The sequence below is a fragment of the Ovis canadensis genome, chromosome 5 (genome assembly GCF_042477335.2).
Source record: "Ovis canadensis isolate MfBH-ARS-UI-01 breed Bighorn chromosome 5, ARS-UI_OviCan_v2, whole genome shotgun sequence".
Classification (NCBI taxonomy): domain Eukaryota; kingdom Metazoa; phylum Chordata; class Mammalia; order Artiodactyla; family Bovidae; genus Ovis; species Ovis canadensis.
Genome location: NC_091249.1, coordinates 52,413,545 through 52,432,149, shown reverse-complemented (window position 1 = coordinate 52,432,149; position 18,605 = coordinate 52,413,545). Strand labels below are relative to the sequence as shown.

At 42.5% G+C, this 18,605-nt stretch overlaps 1 protein-coding gene across 1 annotated transcript in view; it reads left to right on the top strand.

Moving 5' to 3' along the window:
- Positions 1 to 17,729: 17,729 nt before the first annotated feature.
- COL23A1 (collagen type XXIII alpha 1 chain) overlaps positions 17,730 to 18,605 on the top strand; it is a 387,317-nt gene continuing 386,441 nt past the window's right edge. Inside the window, exon 1 of the mRNA XM_069591878.1 lies at positions 17,730 to 18,214. Within this exon, the coding sequence (XP_069447979.1) occupies positions 17,924 to 18,214 (291 nt within the window). The 5' untranslated portion in view covers positions 17,730 to 17,923. The remainder of the gene's footprint in view (positions 18,215 to 18,605) is intronic.

The following is an 18,605-nucleotide window of genomic DNA, read 5'->3' as shown; positions in this document are numbered from 1 at the left end:
GAAAACCATAAAGCAAGGAATGCACATTAAAATGATGTGCATTTCTCATTTGTATAGCATAACCATATTTAAGAGAAAACCGCAATTAATTTTGCACCAACCCAACAGTTCCATGACCAGAGATCCCCCGTTCCCAGTATTAGAAGGTAGATTACCAGGTTTCTACTCTTGTCTTTTTCCTTGTATTTCTGAACTCATTTTCTGAAAGCACCAGGTTTTTATTTGAAAGTGTTGGGAGCGTCAGGACTAATGGGAGAGGTTTAGAGAATGGCCAGTGTATAAATGCACATCTTTTGTAACAATTTTCACTAATGATTTGATGTCTCATAATTTAGTATTTATAGAAATCTCATTGACATCAAACTTGGCTTTAAATGTGCAGCGAACTAGTTTATTTCCAGTGTTTAATGTGCTACTGCTTATTTTCTGAGGTCTTGCCCACAGTTAGGTACTGTGGTCATCTGAATTAAATTCACCCATTCCCATCCATTTTAGTTCTCTGATTTCTAAAATTTCAATGCTCAGTCTTGCCATCTCCTGTTTGACCACATCCAATTTACCTTGATTGATGAGCCTAACATTTCAGGTTCCTAAGCCATATTGTTCCTTATTTCATTGGACTTGACCTTCACGACCAGACAACATCCACAGCTCGGTGTCGTTTCCCCTTTGGCTCATCCTCTTCATTCTGGAGATATTAGTAATTGCCCTTCACTCTTCCCCAGTAGTATATTGGACACCTAGTGACCTGGGGTGCGCATCTTTCAGTGTCACACCTTTTTGCCTTTTCATACTGTTCATGGGGTTCTCAAAGTAAGAATACTGAAATGGTTTGCCATTCCCTTCTCCAGTGGGCCACATTTTGTCAGGCCCTGAAGGGACATGCCCTTCAGCTGCTCCACATTGCTAGATGATATGTCTGGCACTCTGGTTGTCCCACCGCTGGTCCTTGTTGAGTGTGTAAACCTTCACCAGCTGTTGGATGTTGATCATCATGCTGCCCAGGGGCTGAGGCAGAGGCCCTGCTGGAATCACAGGGAAGGGGGTCCAGGGAAGTCTGGAGCTGATGTTGGAGGCTGCGCAGGAGTGGACGGCTCCCTGCTGTCACTGCTGCCACTGGCCACCCTGTGGCCGATATGCTGCCCAGGACAGGGTGCCCTGGCCTCTCCACTGCCCATACTCTGCATTTAAGTTAAATAGAGTGACAATATACAGCTATGACATGCTCCTTTCCTAATTTTGAAATCGTCCGTTGTTCCATGTCTGGTTCTAACTTGCTAGTTGGCATGCATATAAGCTGCTCAGATGATAGGTAAAGTGGTCTGGTACTCCCATGCCTTTAAGAAGTTTCCTCAGTTTTTTGTGATCCACACAGTGCAAGGCTTTAGCGTAGTCAATGAAGCAAATGTAGATGTTTTTCTGAAATTCCCTTGCCTTTTCTATGATACAGGTGTTGGTAGTTTGACCTCTGGTTCCTCTGCCTTTTCTAAACCCAGTTTGTACATCTGGAAGTTCTCGGTTCACATACTGCTAAGTCTAGCCTGGAGGATTTTAAGCATTACTTTGGCATCATGTGAAATGAACACAATTGTACGATAGTTTTGAACGTTCTTTGGCATTGCCCTTCTTTGGGATTGGAATGAAAACAGCTTTTCAAGTCCTGTGGTCATTGCTGAGTTTTCCCCATTTGCTGGCATATTGATTGCAGCACTTTAACAGTATCATCTTTTAGGATTTTAAATAGCTTAGCTGGAATTCCACCACCTCCACTAGCTTTGTTCTAGTGATGATTCTTACGGCCCACTTTTTTTCTCACTCCAGCATGTCTGGCTCTACGTGAGTGATCACACCATCATGGTTATCTGGGTCATTAAGACCTTTTTCGTATGGTTCTATACAATCTTGCCACCTGTTAATCTCTTCTGCTTCTGTTAGGTCCTTGCCATTTCTCCTTTATTGTGCCCATCTTTGTATGAAATGCTCTCTTGGTATCTCTAATTCTCTAATTTTTTTTTGAAGAGGTCTCTAGGTTTTCCCATTCTATGTCTTTGCATTGTTTACTTAGGAAGGCTTTATCTCTCCTTGCCATTCTTTGGAACTCCGTATTCAGCTGAGTATATCTTTTCCTTTCCCCTTTGCTTTTTGCTTCTCTTTTTTTCTCAGCTATGTGTAAGGCCTCCTCAGATATCTATTTTTCATTTTTCTTTGGGATAGTTCTGGTCACCACCTCCTGTACATTGTTACCAATCTCCGTCCATAGTTCTTCAGGCACTCTATCAGATCTAATCCCTTGAATATATTTGCCACTTCCACTGTATCATCATAAGGAACTTTACTTAGGACCTGAATGGCCTAGTGGTTTTCCCTGCTGCTGCTGCTAAGTCACTTCAGTCGTGTTCGGCTGTGCAATCCCATAGATGGCAGCCCACCAGGCTCCTCCATTCCTGGGATTCTCCAGGCAAGAACACGAGTGGGTTGCCATTTCCTTCTCCAATGCATGAAAGTGAAAAGTGAAAGTGAAGTTGCTCGGTCGTGTCCGACTTAGCAACCCCATGGACTGCAGCCCACCAGGCTCCTCCATCCATGGGATTTTCCAGGCAACAGTACCGGAGTGGGGTGCCACTGCCTTCTCTGAGTGGTTTCCCCTACTTTATTCAATTTAAGGTTGAATTTTGCAATAAGAGCTCGTGACCTGAGCCACAGTCATCTCCAGGCCTTGTTTTTGCTGACTATGTAGAGCTTCTCCATCTTCAAAGAATGTAATCAACCTGGTGTTGACGATCTGTTACTGTCCATGTATAGAGTCATCTCTTGTGTTGTTAGAAGAGGGTGTTTGCTGTGATTACTGTGTTCTCTTAGCAAAACTCTATTAGCCTTTGCCCTGCTTCTTCATGTATTCCAAGGCCAAACTTACCTGTTATTCCAGGTATCTCTTGACTTCCTACTTTTGCATTCCAATCCCCTATGATGTAAAGGACATCTTTTTTTTTGGTGTTAATCCTAGAAGGTCTTGTAGGTTTCATAGAATCATTCAACTTCAGCTTCTTTGGCATTAGTGGCTGGGGTATATAGACTTGGATTACTGTGATATTGAATGATTTGCATTGGAAATAAATTCATTCTGTCATTTTTGAGACCACCCAAATACTGCATTTTGGACTCTTGTTGACTATGGCAGCTACTCTATTTCTGTGGCAAAGGAATTCTTTGCCACAGTAGTCGATATAATCATCTAAATTAAATTCACCCATTCCCATTCATTTTAGTTCACTGATTCCTAAAATGTCGATATTCAGTCTTGCCATTTCCTGTTTGACTACATCCAATTTACCTTGATTCATGGACCTAACATAACATTTCAGGTCCTATGCAATATCGATTTTTACTGCATCAGACTTTCACCACCAGACACATCCACAACTGGGCATCGTTTCCGCATTGGCTCATTCTCTTCATTCTTTCTAGAGTTATTTCTCTGCTCTTCTTTCCCTGTAGTATATTGGACACCTACCTGCCTTTGGGGCTCATCTTCCACTGTCAAATCTTTTTGCCTTTTCATACCGTTCATGGGGTCCTCAAGGTAAGAATACTGCAGTGGTTTGCCATTCCCTTCTCCAGTGGACCACATTTTGTCAGAACTCTTCACCATGTCCTGTCCGTCTTGGGTAGCCCTGCAAGGCGTAGCTCATGGTGCTGTGATCCAAGTGATCATGTGTCTCTTGTAACAGTTTATTTTAAGGTCTATTTTATCTGATATGGGTATTGCTACTCTTATCTTTCTTTTGATTTCTGTTTGCATGGAATCTTTTTCTTGCCCCTCACTTTTAGTCTGTATGTATCCCTAGATGTGAAGTGGATCTCTTCTAGACAGCATATATATGGTTCTTGTTTCACATCCATTCAGCCAGTCTGTGTCTTTTGGTTAGAGCATTAATCCATTTTCATTTAAGGTAATTATTGATATGTATTGGAGCTTCCTAGATGTCACTAGCGGCAAAGAATCCGCCTGCCAATGCTGGAGATAGAAAAGATAGGGGGTTGATCTCAGGGTTGGGACGATCCCCTGCAGGAGGGCATGGCAACTCACTCCATTATTTTTGCCTGGAGAATCCCATGGTCAGAGGAAAGTGATGGGCTACAGTCCATAGGGTCGCAAAGAGCTGGACACGAATGAAGTGACTTAGCATGCATACTGATATCTATTATCCTATTATCATTTACTTATTGTTTTAGGTTTGTTTTTGTAACTCTTCCTTACCTTGTATTTCCTGCCTAGAGAAGTTCCTTTAACATTTGTTGTAAAGCTGGTTTGGTGGTACTAAATTCTCTTAACTTATGCTTGTCTGTAAAGCTTTTAATTTCTCAGTCGAATCTGAATGATATCCTTGCTGGGTAGAGTAATCTTGGTAGTAGGTTTTTTCGTTTCATCACTTTAAATATATCCTGCCTCTCCCTTCTGGCCTGCAGAGTTTCTGCTTAAAAATCAACTGATAACCTTATGAGGAGTCCCTTGTAAGTCATTTATTGCTTTCCCCTTGCTGCTTTTAATATTTTTTCTTTGTGTTTAATTTTTGTTAGTGTGACTAATACGTGTCTTGGCCTGTTTCTCCCTCCTTGGGTTTATCCTATGTGAGACTCTCTGGACTTCCTGGACTTGGATGGGTATTTCTGTTCCCATGGCAGGGAAGTTTTCATCTATGAGCTCCTCAAATATTTTCTGATATACTTTTTCTTTTCTTCTCCTGGGATCCGTGTTATTTGAATGTTGGTGTGCTTACTGTTGTCCCAGAGGTCTCAGAGTGTTTTCATTTCTTTTCATTTTTGTCCCTTTATTCAGCTCTGCTTATTTCCACCATTCTTGTCCTTTATTCTGCCTGTTATTCTGCTAATGTATTTTGCTAGTGTATTTCTGCCTCAGTTGCTAGTATATGCCTCTAGAGTATTTTTTTATTTCGGTTATTGTGTTGTTCATTGCTGATTGTTTGTTCTTTAGTTTTTCAAGGTCTTTGTTAAAAATTTGTTGTATCTTCTTGACCCAGGCCTTCATTTTCTTTATCTCTGCCTCCATTCTATTTCTGATATTTGGGATCATCTTTGCTCTCATTATTCTGAATACTTTTTCAGGTAGAGTGCCTATTTCCCCTTATTTGTTTGGGGTTGTGAGTTTTTACCCTGTTCCTTCATCTGGTACATATTTCTCTATCTTCTCCTTCTATTTGGGGTCTTGTTTCTGCAGGCTGCAGGATTATAGTTCTTCCTACTTGTGTGTCTGCCCGCCATGGGTGTGCTTGTACCATTGCCTTCTGTAGACTTCCTGGTGGCGGGACTGTGCCTCTGCTGTGGTGGGTGGAGCTGAATCTTATCCCTCTGATGATCAGTGCTGCATCCAGTCGTGTGTTTTTTGCTGTCTGTGAACCTAGTATGGCTTTAGGCAGCTTGTCTGCTAATGGGTGGGGTTGTGTTACTGTTTTGCTAGTTGTTTGGCATGAATTATCCAGCACTGGCGCTTGCTGGCCATTTGGTGGAGCCAGGTCTTAGTGTAGTGATGGAAGCCTCTGGGAGAGCACTCACAAATATTCCAAGAGGTCTGGAGTTCTCTGGTGGTTCAAAACCCTGAACTCAGGTCTCCCACCTCAGTGGCTCAGGCCCAACCCCTGGCTGGAGCATCAAGACCCCACAAGCCACATGGCAATAGAAGGAGAGGGAAAAAAAAGAAAAAACAAAAACCAACCAACAAACAAGAAACAGACAAAACTCTAACAAATGGTGAAAGCAAAACTAAACATACAAAAACACATAAAGAAAGGCACTTTCACACTCACACAAAAAAAAAAGTCAACAAAAAAGAGCAATCAAATCAACAAACAAATCCATAAATGAAAACAAACACTAAAAACTAGTAAAAACCCCAAACCAAGAGCAAATCAAATGCAGAAAGCAAACTAGAAAAAGGCAAAGAAAGCATGGGCTGTGGGGATGCTGCTTGACACTGATCTCTTTGCAGAATTCTCTCTGCTTTGCCTTCTGCATACCTGTTGCTACAGTCTCCAAAGCTCTCCACTGTCCCTGCCAGTGAGGGGGCTTCCTAGTGAGGACAATTTTCCTCCTTCACAGCTCCTTCCCAAAAGCACAAATCTTGTCCCAATTCCTTCCTGTCTTGTTATGTGGACATGAGTTTGCCTTTTGGAAGTATGAGGTCTTCAGCCAGAGTTCAGTAGGTGTTCTGTAGGACTTGTTCCACTTGCAGATGTATTTTTGATGTATTTGTGGGGAGGAAGGTGACCACGTCTTACTCCTTTGCCATTTTGAAGAGACCCCTAAGTTACTTTAAAGTAATTGTACTTCCTTACTTGGAATTACTTATGGGTAATATCTGTGTTATAGGATGATTAAAAACATCTAGAAGATTACCTGGCTTTTAGTAGTCTCACTAGTAAATAGCAATTATGTACTTTGTTTTCTATAAATGCTTTAACCCAGGTTACTTCATTAAAAAAAAAAATTCCCAATAATATTGGTTGTTCCTCTTTATGGCACCAGGTCAGACAAAGCTACCAAGAATTCTGCTTTTGACTCCCTAGTATAGTAGTTTTTATTGTGACATTCCATGGAAATTGAAGGAGGAATAGAATTTTCAAAGAAAAAAATTTTCAACCAATCAAGAATGTCTGCTATTCAGATACATTTTCTTACATTCACTCCTTACCTGGATTCAGTTTGTTTTAAATGTAGTTCTGGAGAGAAGTTATATATAAGTAAAGACTTTAATGTAGGTTTAATTATAAAGAGCTGAAACCACCCTAAATATCCTTTGAGGCAAGCACCTCATAGCCTAGATACTATTAACAGCAGTTACATGTAATGAGATTAGTTAAAGATTAACTGTCATCTAGAGGAGTTCCCATGCATAGCCCCCCTTAGTGACTTAAAACGTTTCCCATTACAAATATAAATGAAAAAAGTTTTTTTAACTTAAAAAATCAGTGCTAATTTTTTAAATCATGAGCTTTGAAATGTATTTTTTTTGAAGTATAGTTGGTTTACAATGTGTTAGTTTCAAGTACACAGCAAAATGGTAATAAATGCATGGGTATATGTTTTATTTTCAGATTCTTTTCCATTATAGATTATTATATCAAATGTAGTTCCCACTGCTATACAGTAGGTCCTTGTTGTTTATTGTATATGCAGTAGTTTGTATATGTTAATCCCAAACTTCTAGTTTATCCCTACCTCCCTTTCCCCTTTGGTAATCATAAGTTTGTTTTCTATGTCTGTGAGTCTATTTCTGTTTTGTACATAAGTTCATTTGTATCATCTTTTTAGATTCCACATGTGATATAATATTTGTCTTTGCCTAAGTTAGCTTATTTAACTTATATGCAGAGTACATTTAACTTATATGCAGCAAATTTAGAAAACTCAGCAGTGGCCACAGGACTGGAAAAGGTCAGTTTTCATTCCAATCCCAAAGAAAGGCAATGCCAAAGAATGCTCAATCTACCGCACAATTGCACTCATCTCACCCGCTAGTAAAGTAATGCTCAAAATTCTCCAAGCCAGGCTTCAGCAATACGTGAACTGCGAACTTCCTGATGTTCAAGCTGGTTTTAGAAAAGGCAGAGGAACCAGAGATCAAATTGCCAACATCCGCTGGCTCATGGAAAAAGCAAGCGAGTTCCAGAAAAACATCTATTTCTGCTTTATTGACTATGCCAAAGCCTTTGACTGTGTGGATGATAATAACCTGTGGAAAATTCTGAGAGAGATGGGAATACCAGACCACCTGACCTGCCTCTTGAGAAACCTATATGCAAGTCAGAAAGCAACAATCAGAACTGGACATGGAACAGACTGGTTCCAAATAGGAAAAGGAGTATATCAAGGCTGACTATTGTCACCCTGCTTATCTAACTTATACGCAGAGTACATCATAAGAAATGCTGGGCTGGAAGAAGCACAAGCTGGAATCAAGATTGCTGGGAGAAATATCAGTAACCTCAGATATGTAGATGACACCACCCTTATGGCAGTGAAGAGGAACTCAAAAGCCTCTTGATGAAAGTGAAAGAGGAGAGTGAAAAAATTGGCTTAAAGATCAACATTCAGAAAATGAAGATCATGGCATCTGGTCCCATCACTTCATGGAAAATAGATGGGGAAACAGTGGAAACAGTGTCAGACTTTATTTTTGGGGGCTCCAAAATCACTGCAGATGGTGACTGCAACCATGAAATTAAAAGACGCTTACTCCTTGGAAGGAAAGTTATGACCAATCTAGATAGCATATTGAAAAGCAGAGACATTACTTTGCCAACAAATGTCCGTCTAGTCAAGGCTATGGTTTTTCCAGTGGTCATGTATGGATGTCAGAGAAGGCAATGGCACCCCACTCCAGTACTCTTGCCTGGAAAATCCTATGGACGAAGGAGAGTTGGACTGTGAAGAAAGCTGAGTGCCGAAGAATTGATGCTTTTGAACTGTGGTGTTGGAGAAGACTCTTGAGAGTCCCTTGGACTGTAAGGAGATCCAATCAGTCCATTCTGAAGGAGATCAGCCCTGGGATTTCTTTGGAGGGAATGATGCTGAAGCTGAAACTCCAGTATTTTGGCGACCTCATGCGAAGAGCTGACTCACTGGAAAAGACTCTGATGCTGGGAGAGATTGGGGGCAGGAGGAGAAGGGGACGACAGAGGATGAGATGGCTGGATGGCATCACTGACTCGATGGACATCAGTCTGAGTGAACTCCGGGAGTTGGTGATGGACAGGGAGGCCTGGCGTGCTCCACCAATTCATGTGGTCTCAAAGAGTCAGACATGACTGAGCGACTGAACTGAACTGAAGTTAGTCAATAATCTCTAGATCCATCACATTGCTGTGGCACTATTTCAATCCCTTTTCATGGCTGAGTAATATTCCATTGTGGATATATGCATATGTGTGTGTGTAGCTTTATCCACTCATCTATTGATGTACACTCAGGTTACTTCCATGTTTTGGCTATTGTAGATAGTGCAGCTATGAACATTGGGGTGCCTGTATCTTTTAAAATTAGAATTTTCATTGTTCCTACATATATGTCCAGGAGTGGGATTGCTGGATCAAATGGTACTTCTATTTTTACTCTTTTGAGAAACTTTGATATGTTTTTCATAGTGGCTGCACCAAATTACATTCCTACCAACAGTGTAGGAGGGTTCCCTTTTCTCCACACCCTCTCCAGCATTTATGTTTTGTAAACTTTTTGATGGTGGCCATTCTAAATGGGGGAGCTGATAAATCAGTAGTTTTGCTTTGTGTTTCTCTACTAATTAGCAATATTGAGCATTTTTTGTATGCCTGTTGAACATCTGGATATCTTCTTTGGAAAAATGTCTGTTTAGGTCTTCTGCCCAGTTTTTTACTTTATATATATATAGAGAGAGAGAGAAAGAGAAAGAGAGAGTGCTGTATGAGCTATTTGTACATTTTGGAAATTAAGCTTTTGTTAATCACATTGTTTGTAAACATTTTCTCCCAGGCTGTATGTTGTTCTTTCATTTTTTAATAGTTTCCTTTGCTGTGAAAATGCTTGTAAGCTTGATTAGGTCCCATTTGCTTATTTTTGCTTTTATTTCTTTTGCCTTAGGAGGCTGACTAATGCTATTATTCATGTAAAAGAATATTTTGCCTATGTTCTCTTCTAGGAGTTTTATGGTGCCATGCTTTATATTTAAGTCTTTAAGCTATTTTGAGTTTATTATTGTGTATGATGTGAGGGAGTGTTCTAACTTCATTAATTTACATGTGGCTGACTGTCCAGCTTTTCAACACTACTTACTAAAGAGACTGTCTTTTCTCCCTTGTACATTCTTTTCTCCTTTGTGAAAGGTTAATTGATCATAAGTGGTTTTGTTTCTGGATTCTCTATTCTTTTCCATTGATCCATATTTCTGTTTTTGTGCCACGACCACGCTATTTTGACTACTGTAATTTTGTATTATTGTCTGAATTCTTGGAGGGTTTATTTGTTTTTTATTCAGGATTGCTTTGGCAACTCTGTGTCTTTTGTGGTTCCATCTAAATTTTAGGATCATTTGTTTTACTTCTGTGAAAAATGTCATGGGTAATCTGAAATGGATTGCATTAAATCTGTAGATTGGTTCGGATAGTATGGCCATTTTAATGATATTAATTCTTCCAATTCAAGAACATGAGATATATTTCCATGTCTCTGAATCATCTTCAATTTCTTTTATCATTTATGTAGTTCTCAGCAAATAAGTCTTTCACCTCTTTGGTCAGATTTATTCCTAGGTTTTTTTTTTTAATGTGATTATAAAACATTATTTTTACTTACTTCTGATATGTCATTGCTAGTGTAAAGAAATGCAGCAGATTTCTATATATTAATCATATACATTACTGAACTAGTTCATCAGTTCTAATAACTTTTGTGTGGAGTATTTATGGTTTTCTATATATATATATAGAATTTATGGTTTTCTATAGAATTTAGTATTTCTAAATTCTATATAGAATTTATGGTTTTCTATGCTATATAGAAAACCATAAATACTCCACACAAAAATTATTAGAACTGATGAACTAATTCAGCTACCTGCATATAATGAAAATTTTGCCTCTTTCCAATTTGGATGCCTTAAAAAAAAATCCAGTGCTTTTAAAAACTAATGGATTTACTCTTAACTAAAGGCAACATAGGTAGGTACAGTTTTGAGAATAAATGCCAAGAACAAGCCTAAATGATTAGAGTATGTCATCAATAGAGAAGTTTTAATTTTAAAAGATGTTGCTATTTTTTATGTTTTTCAATTTTTTTAGAAACATTCCAATTATTTATGTATCCTCTACACTCATAGTTCAGTTCAGTTCAGTTCACTTGCTCAGTCATGTCTGACTCTTTGCAACCCCATGGACTGCAGCACGCCAGGCCTCCCTGTCCATCACCAACACCCAGAGTTTACTCAAACTCATGTCCATTGAGTCGGTGATGCCATCCAACCATCTCATCCTCTGTCATCCCCTTCTCCTCCTGCCTTCAACCTTTCCCAGCATCAGGATCTTTTCAAATGAGTCAGCTCTTTGCATCAGGTGTCCAAAGTATTGGAGTTTCAGCTTCAACATCAGTCCTTCCAATGAACATTCAGAACTGATTTCCTTTAGGATGGACTGGTTGGATCTCCTTGCAGTCCAAAGGACTCTCAAGAGTCTTCTCCAACCCAACAGTTCAAAAGCATCAATTTTTCAGTGCTCAGCTTTCTTTATGGTCCAACTCTCACATCTATACATAACTTCTGGAAAAACCATAGCTGTGACTAGACGGACCTTTGTTGGCAAAGTAATAGTAATATAGTCATAGTAATCCAAGTCTATGCCCCAAACACTAATGCCAAAGAAGCTGAAGTTGACCAGTTCTATGAATACCTACAACACCTTCTAGAACTATCACCAAAAAAAAAAAAATGTCCTTTCATCATAGGGGATTTTCCAATTTGCTGACATATTGAGTGCAGCACTTTAACAGCAGCATCTTTTAGGATTTTAAATAGCTCAGCTGGAATTCCATCACCTCCATTAGCTTTCTTTGCAGTAATGCTTAAGGCCTACTTGACTTCATACTCCAGGATGTCTGGCTCTTAGGTGACTGACCCCACCATCACGGTTATCTGGGTCATTAAAACCTTTTTTGTATAGTTGTTCTGTGTGTTCTTGCTAACACTTCTTAGTCTCTTCTGATTCTGTTAGGTCCCTACCATTTCTGTCCTTTATTGTGCTGCCCATCCTTGCATGAAATGTTCCTTTGATATCTCCAATTTTCTTGAAGAGGTGTCTGGGTTTTCCCATTCTATTGCTTTCCTCTATTTCTTTGCATTGTTCATTGAAAAGTTCATTTTATCTCTCCTTGCTATTCTCTGGAACTCTGCATTCAGGTGGGTAATCTTTCCCTTTCCCCCTTGCCTTTTCTTCTTTTCTCAGCTATTTAAAAAGCCTACCCAGACAACCACTTTGCCTTCTTGCATTTATTTCTCTTTGGAATGGTTTTGGTCACTGCCTTCTGTACAGTGTTACAAACCTCCATCCATAATTCTTTCAGGCACTCTGTCTACCAGATCTAATCCCTTGAATCTATTCGTCACCTCTACTGTATAAGGGATTTGATTTAGGTCATACCTGAATGGCCTAGTATTTTTTCCTGCTTTCTTCAAATTAAGCCTGAATTTTGCAAACAGGATCTCATGATCTCAATTACAGTCAGCTCCAGGTCTTGTTTTTGCTTACTGTATAGAGCTTCTCCATCTTTGGTCACAAACAGTACAATCAATCTGATTTTGGTATTGACCATCTGGTGCTGTCTATGTGTAGAATCGTCTCTTGTGTTGTGGAGGAGAATGTTTGCTACGATCAGTGTGTTCTCTTGACAAAACTCTATTAGCTTTTCCCTGCTTCATTTTGTGCTCCAAGGCCAAACCTGCCTGTTATTCCAGGTTATTCTATTATTATTCTCTTGACTTCCTACTTTTGCATTCCTGTTCCTATCCTGGGCTTTATACTGTTTTTGCCATCCATTTTACTTAGCCATATGTTAAAACCCCACAATACATTGCTATTTTGCCTTAAGCCTTCTATTATCTTTTAAAGAGACAATAGATGTTCTTTTTTTTTTTCATTTTTCAATCTTTTTCCTCTGTTTCATTTTGGATAGTTTCTATTGTTATAGTTTCAAGTTCATTAATCTTCTGCAGTGTCTGCTCTGCCTTTACTCCCATTCAGTTTATTTTTCATGTCAAGTGTTGTCATTTTAATCTCTAAATTAGATCTTTTAACAAAAATCTTTTGTTTTTCCTAAACATGTTCAATCTCTCCTCTTATTTCCTTGAACATATGGAATACTGATATAACTTTTAATATCCTTGCTATCATCTTTTCATTTCTGAGTTTGCATTGCTTTTTATCATATCATGCATCCTATTTTCTTGCTTATTTGTGTGCCCGGTGATTGTGGCTATTTGTTTTACCTTCTTGGATACTGGGTATTTTTATATTTACTTGAGCTTTATTATGCAACATGATTAAATTACTTGAATCATTTTGACCCTTTCAGGTTTGTGGTTTAAGCTCTATTAGACAGGACCAGAGCAGCATTTAGTCTAAGGCTAGTTTATCCCCACTACTGATGCAAAATCTTTAGAGTACTTTACCCATTGCCCTCTGAATTGTCAGGTTTTCCTTGCTGGTTGGTGGGAAGAAGAGCTATTCCTGGCCAGTGTGAGCTGTAGGGTTTGCTTCTTCTCTAATTAGAGTCTCATCCTTCTTAGCGGTTCTGTCCTGGCCCCGGTAGTTTCTTCACAAATGTGATGATCTCAGATGGAGAGTGCTCTCTCTGTCTGCAACTATGCTCTCCAGTCCTTTACCCTGCAAATTCTAACTGCCTCAGCTTCTCTGGGCTTGTAGCTCCTTCACCTTAGGGTGGCTGTGCCTAACTCCCCCTCCCTGCACTGTCACCTGGAAACATCTCTCCAGAGAGGAAGCTGGGACAGTCCTTGGGCTCACTTCATTTCCCCCCCATCTCCCAAGGATCACTGTCCTTCATTGTGATCACTGTCCAGTATCTTGAAAACTGTCATTTCATACAGTTTCTCTAGTTTTCTAGTTTCAGATAGAGTATATTTAGTCCTGGTTAGTATATCCATTTTACAAACTAGAAAATTGAGTGTCTGAAACAGTAAGTAGCTGTGAGCTATTAGTGGAACCAGAACTGGAATCTAGGCATTATAAGGCATTATACACCAAGATGCTGGTGCTTTTCCCATAATGTCATGCTGCCTTTTCTAGGTAACAATTACAATTTCCTTATGTAATTGAAGTTTACTCCTTTAAGCCTTAAAGCTTAAGCTAGCCATTTTTGTTGAAAAATTTTATAAAATGATTAAGTACTCCCTGCCTTCTTAAACATCTTCCCAGGTGGTGCCAGTGGTAAAGAACCCACCTGCCAATGCAGAAGACCCAAGCGGTTCTGGTTCGATTCCTGGGTTGGGAAGATCCCCTGGAAAAGGGCACAGCAACCCTCTCCAGTATTCATGCCCGGAGAATCCCATGGACAGAGGAGCCTTCTTAAACAGAGCATTTTGAACATATTTGAATCTCTACATTATTAATATTATTTATAATTTTCTGTCGTGGTTATCCACCCTATCTGACCTAAGTAATCCCTTTTTAATAAAATAGTTAATTAGTTTAATAGTTAATCCCTTTTGTCCTGAAACATCTGGACCCTTGACAATCACCAGGCTGGGACTACTGCACTTGCTGCAATTGTGATGGTAAAGAAGTGCTATCAGGTCCCTGACATAGTCCTCCCTTCCCCCTCTGTACTAAAATGGCCCTCCTCTCCCTGCTGATGAGGGTCAGTTACCCCTGTGTTCAGGTCCCTGGACACAGAGTTCAAAGTGCCCTGGGGGGCAGCCATAGCTTATAGTTGAATGGACTCTTGCTTGGGCCCTGGCAAGTGTAACCCTCTGGAGAAGTAGGACCTTCAACCCTGTAGGGCCCAGCTTTGTGAGGACAGCAAGGGTAACCCCACCACCACCACTGTGAGTCATGGGGAGTAACAGTGAATGGGGCTACTCTTGCTTCTACCCTTTGGTTCCTAGACCCACATATTATTGGGAAAGAAGCATCATTATCCCTCATTTAATGCATTGGCCACTTTCTGAAAAATGGCAGTGCAGTCTTTTAGTGTATTGACTCTGAATACTATGAGTGGGGGCTTCACTTGTGCCTTCAAAAGGTAGTTCTGGTGTTCTGTGAGGCTGGCTGCTTCTGGCTGGTGCAGGATGTAATATATAATATAACCAGTGTGTTCCATGGTCATGGGCTCACTCCCACACTTACTGTGCTGTAAAGTGGGTTTCCTGGTTGGATGCTATGTTATATAGAATAACTGTGGATTGCGGAGTCTATATAGACTGCTGGCTGAGGCTCTGCAAACAGGGAACACAAGCCGTTACCTAGAACAGCTATCCATCCCTGTGAAGAACAAATTGCTGGCCCTTCTGGGATGAAGGCAGTCTGAAGTAGTTGATTTGCCACCGAGTAGCCAGTTGGTCTCTCTGAGGATTAGTGCCTATCGCTGACAGGTTAGCCATTTCAGAGGCAAGAGTAGCTAGACTGACCTTGGTAATCTATATGCATGTTAGGGAATGCAGTGGATTCCCATACCCCAGATCTTCCCTCCACCACTCTGACTCAGCTCTGTGCCCTTAGGAGGCTGATCTCTGTTACTGCATCATCTGGGCTCCCCTGCCCTATAGGTTTGATCATTGGGAGGCCCAGCAGATCAGAGAGTAAGAGGAGAGATTATCTCCTAGCTTCTTATCTTCCAAGCCTTGGTTTGGCAGACCTGTCAAATGACACAGCTCCTTTTGAGCCGAACTTTGTTTAGCTCTGAGCATTCACAGGATTCCAACAACAGTTCCCTCTTCTCATTTCAGCAAGAAATAGTCATTGCCTCCTACTGTTTATACTCCAGAATGCTTCTTCCACATCCCCTGCTGGCTTCACTTAATCCGCCCCACCATATAAACAGTCTCTACAATCAAACTATCTTCAGTCTGAATACTGTCCCTTCCAGGGCCCTAACTGACATAAGATAGAGTTTTTTCTTCCTTGCCTCTGAAAATGATGTGTAGACAGTAAACAAAGATTCACCTTTCCTTAATTCACTTGACAAATATTTGCCAGATCCTGCACTGTTCTTTGAGAAAACAGTGGCGAAAAAGACAAAGGGGTAACTTTGTCTTGTTAATAAAGAGGTAACTTCAAACAGTGATAAATGATTCCCCTGAGTAATCCTTCTGAAGACTGTGAATGAAGCTTCCTTAGATTGGACAATCTGGGTAGGTCTTTCAGAGATAGTAAGGTTTAAGGACCTGAGGACCTTAACCTAAAGGAGGAGCTTGCTCAAAGATCCGAGAGTAGGGTATTCCAGATAGTGAGGCAGTAGGCAAGGACAAAGGCCAAAGGAACCAATGAGCTTGGCTTTTTTGATACACAGAAAGTTCTGGAATATAGTGAACAATACATGCAGCTGATGGGCAATTTGCCTATGTGTTTGTAGCAAGAACGAAGTGCCAGCTTATAATATGGTGTTGACCTCTTTTCAAAGAAGACAATCCAGTTTGCTGAGCAAATACTTCTCAGGCTATTTATTGGGCATACACTATATTTTAGCAAGTCCTTCTCTGTCTAACCACTCAACTGTAACCCCAAGTCATCTAAGGTCACAGCTATGAAGTTGCAGGGGTGAGGTGCCAACCATTTCTGTTTTACTCCATTCTCAGAAGTACTTTTCTCCTCCAAGTTAAGGGAGTAAGGAGGTCCTCAGCAGTTGTAAGAGCTTTGTAATTTGTCCAAAGAAGCTAATAAATCTGAAGATACCCAGAGAGGGAGCAGGAAGATATAACAGGTCTTCCCCCACAGAAAAAAAGCACTGCAGATTTGCCCACATTACAAAGATCCAAGTTGGTCTGTTGTTTTTATTTGACTATTACTGGAGTTAGTGGGAGACTATGTAGGACCAGTTTTAGGATATAATAGGCCAAGTAGGAATTTGAGCCAGCAGAGAATGCGCCTGACTTCAGTCTTGCCCCCCCTTTCTTAAAAAAAGACTGTTGTTCCAGCCACTTGATTATCACTCAGGCTTTCCTACTTTAACCACGTGTTAAAGAATATACAGAATCACAGTATAGCTTAAATGTGGTACATACTAGATGAATATTTTTGGCCATATTGTGTTTCCACTGGGCTTCACTGGTGGCTCAGATGGTAAAGAATCTGCCAGCAATGCTGGACACCCGGGTTCAATCCCTGGGTTGGGAAGAACCCCTGGAGAAGGACATGGAAACCCATCCCAGTATTCTTGCCTGAAGAATTCCATGGACAGAGGAACCTGGAGGGCTACCAGTCCGTGGGACCGCAGAGTCCGACACGAATGAGCGACTAACACTTTCTTGTGCTTCCATTACAGAATGAAGCTAAAAGCTCATCAAAAGTTGGAGTTCTTTCCCCCTATCTTTTGCACTTATTGAAAGTCTCAATTTTCTCAAAGGAAAGCCTTTACCTAGGTCAGTAATTGTAAGACTTATTACAATTGTCTGGCACATAATAAATGGTGAGAGTATTAAAGATTCTTAGACTCACGCCTCTGCCAGACGCAATCCCGATTAACTGCGTCTGTGTGACTGCACAAGAGGTCCCTTTCCGCCACCAAACGGCGCTAGGGCACCATCCAGAAACGATTCACTAAGTTGGCCCTAGGGTTTGAAGTTTTGAACTCTTAAAAAAAGTGTCAGAAAGGTTAATTCACAAGTCGAGGGGAATCTTCCCAAGAAATGAGTGATGCCGCAGCCAGCGGTGGGCTGCAGAAGGCGCTCTCAGCCTCTGGGTGCACCTCAGACCCCTTGGGATTTTGAAGCTGGAACTCGGGCTGGGGAGTCGCGGGGGTGCGGGAGCGGCAGTGGGCGCAGCCCGACGCCGAGAGCAGGTAAGGGCAGAGGTGAGTGCTGAGCGCTCTGGGCTCGCCCGGCGCGCTCGGGGGGTGCTCGGAGGAGCGGGCTTCCTTCCCGCTCCCGCCCCCTCGCCTCGCCGGGCCGCCGGGGCCGCTCCTCCCCTGGGTGGGTCTCGGCTCCTTTTCTGGCAGGGTCTATTTGCATAGAGGAAACTGCCCAAAGTGGCCGCTGTGGAGGAGCTGGCAGCGGGGAAGGGGGTGTGCGCCGCGGTCCAGCAGCTGCCCAGAGGCCGAGCCCCGCGCCCGGCCGACCTCGTGCCTCGGGCTCTCCCGACCGCTCCCACACGCTCAGCCTGCGTCCCCGGGCTCTGTGCACCGCCGGCTCCGAGAGCTCACGCTCGACGAGCGCGCCATGAGTCCAGGCCGGCGCGCCTGCGAGGACGAGCGGAACGGAGACCCGGCTGGCGGCGGCGGCGGACCCGTGAGCCCCGCGACTGGAGCGCGGGCCTGGGCGGTGAGCGCGCTGTGCCTGCTGCTCTCCGCGAGCTCGGCGGTCGCCTGCCTGCTGCTGGGCGTCCAGGCAGCCGCGCTGCAGGGCCGGGTGGCGGCCCTCGAGGAAGAGCGGGAGCTGCTGTGGCGCGCGGGGACTCCCGACGCCTTGGCCGCCTGGGCCGAGCCGCGGCTGGAGCGCCTGCTGCGTGAGGTGAGGCGCGGCGTGGGGAGCGGGGAGTGTCCGTGCGCCGGGAGCCGTGGCGCTGGGGAGGGGTCGCCCGCCAGCGGTGAGCGCCCGAGTGCGTCCCGGCAGGCTGCACCGGGAGGGGTCGGAGGCGGTGGAGGCTGGGGTGCAGGCGGCCGAGCGATCGGTCCTACAGTTCCCGCCGCAGCCTCAGGGTTGGCTTGCGGGAAAAACAAGCTTAGAAGGACTGTTTCGAGGACAAGCAGGGGGAGGAAGAGGAAAGACCGCGGACTTTGAAGTAACAGGTCTAGGGGCGAGTTTCCACGGGTGTGCGCGCTTGGACCGGTGGCTTCCCGCCTGCGTTAAGCGCCTGCACTCTTACCTGTGTCGGGATAATGAAGGAGCTCTTTCGGGAGGG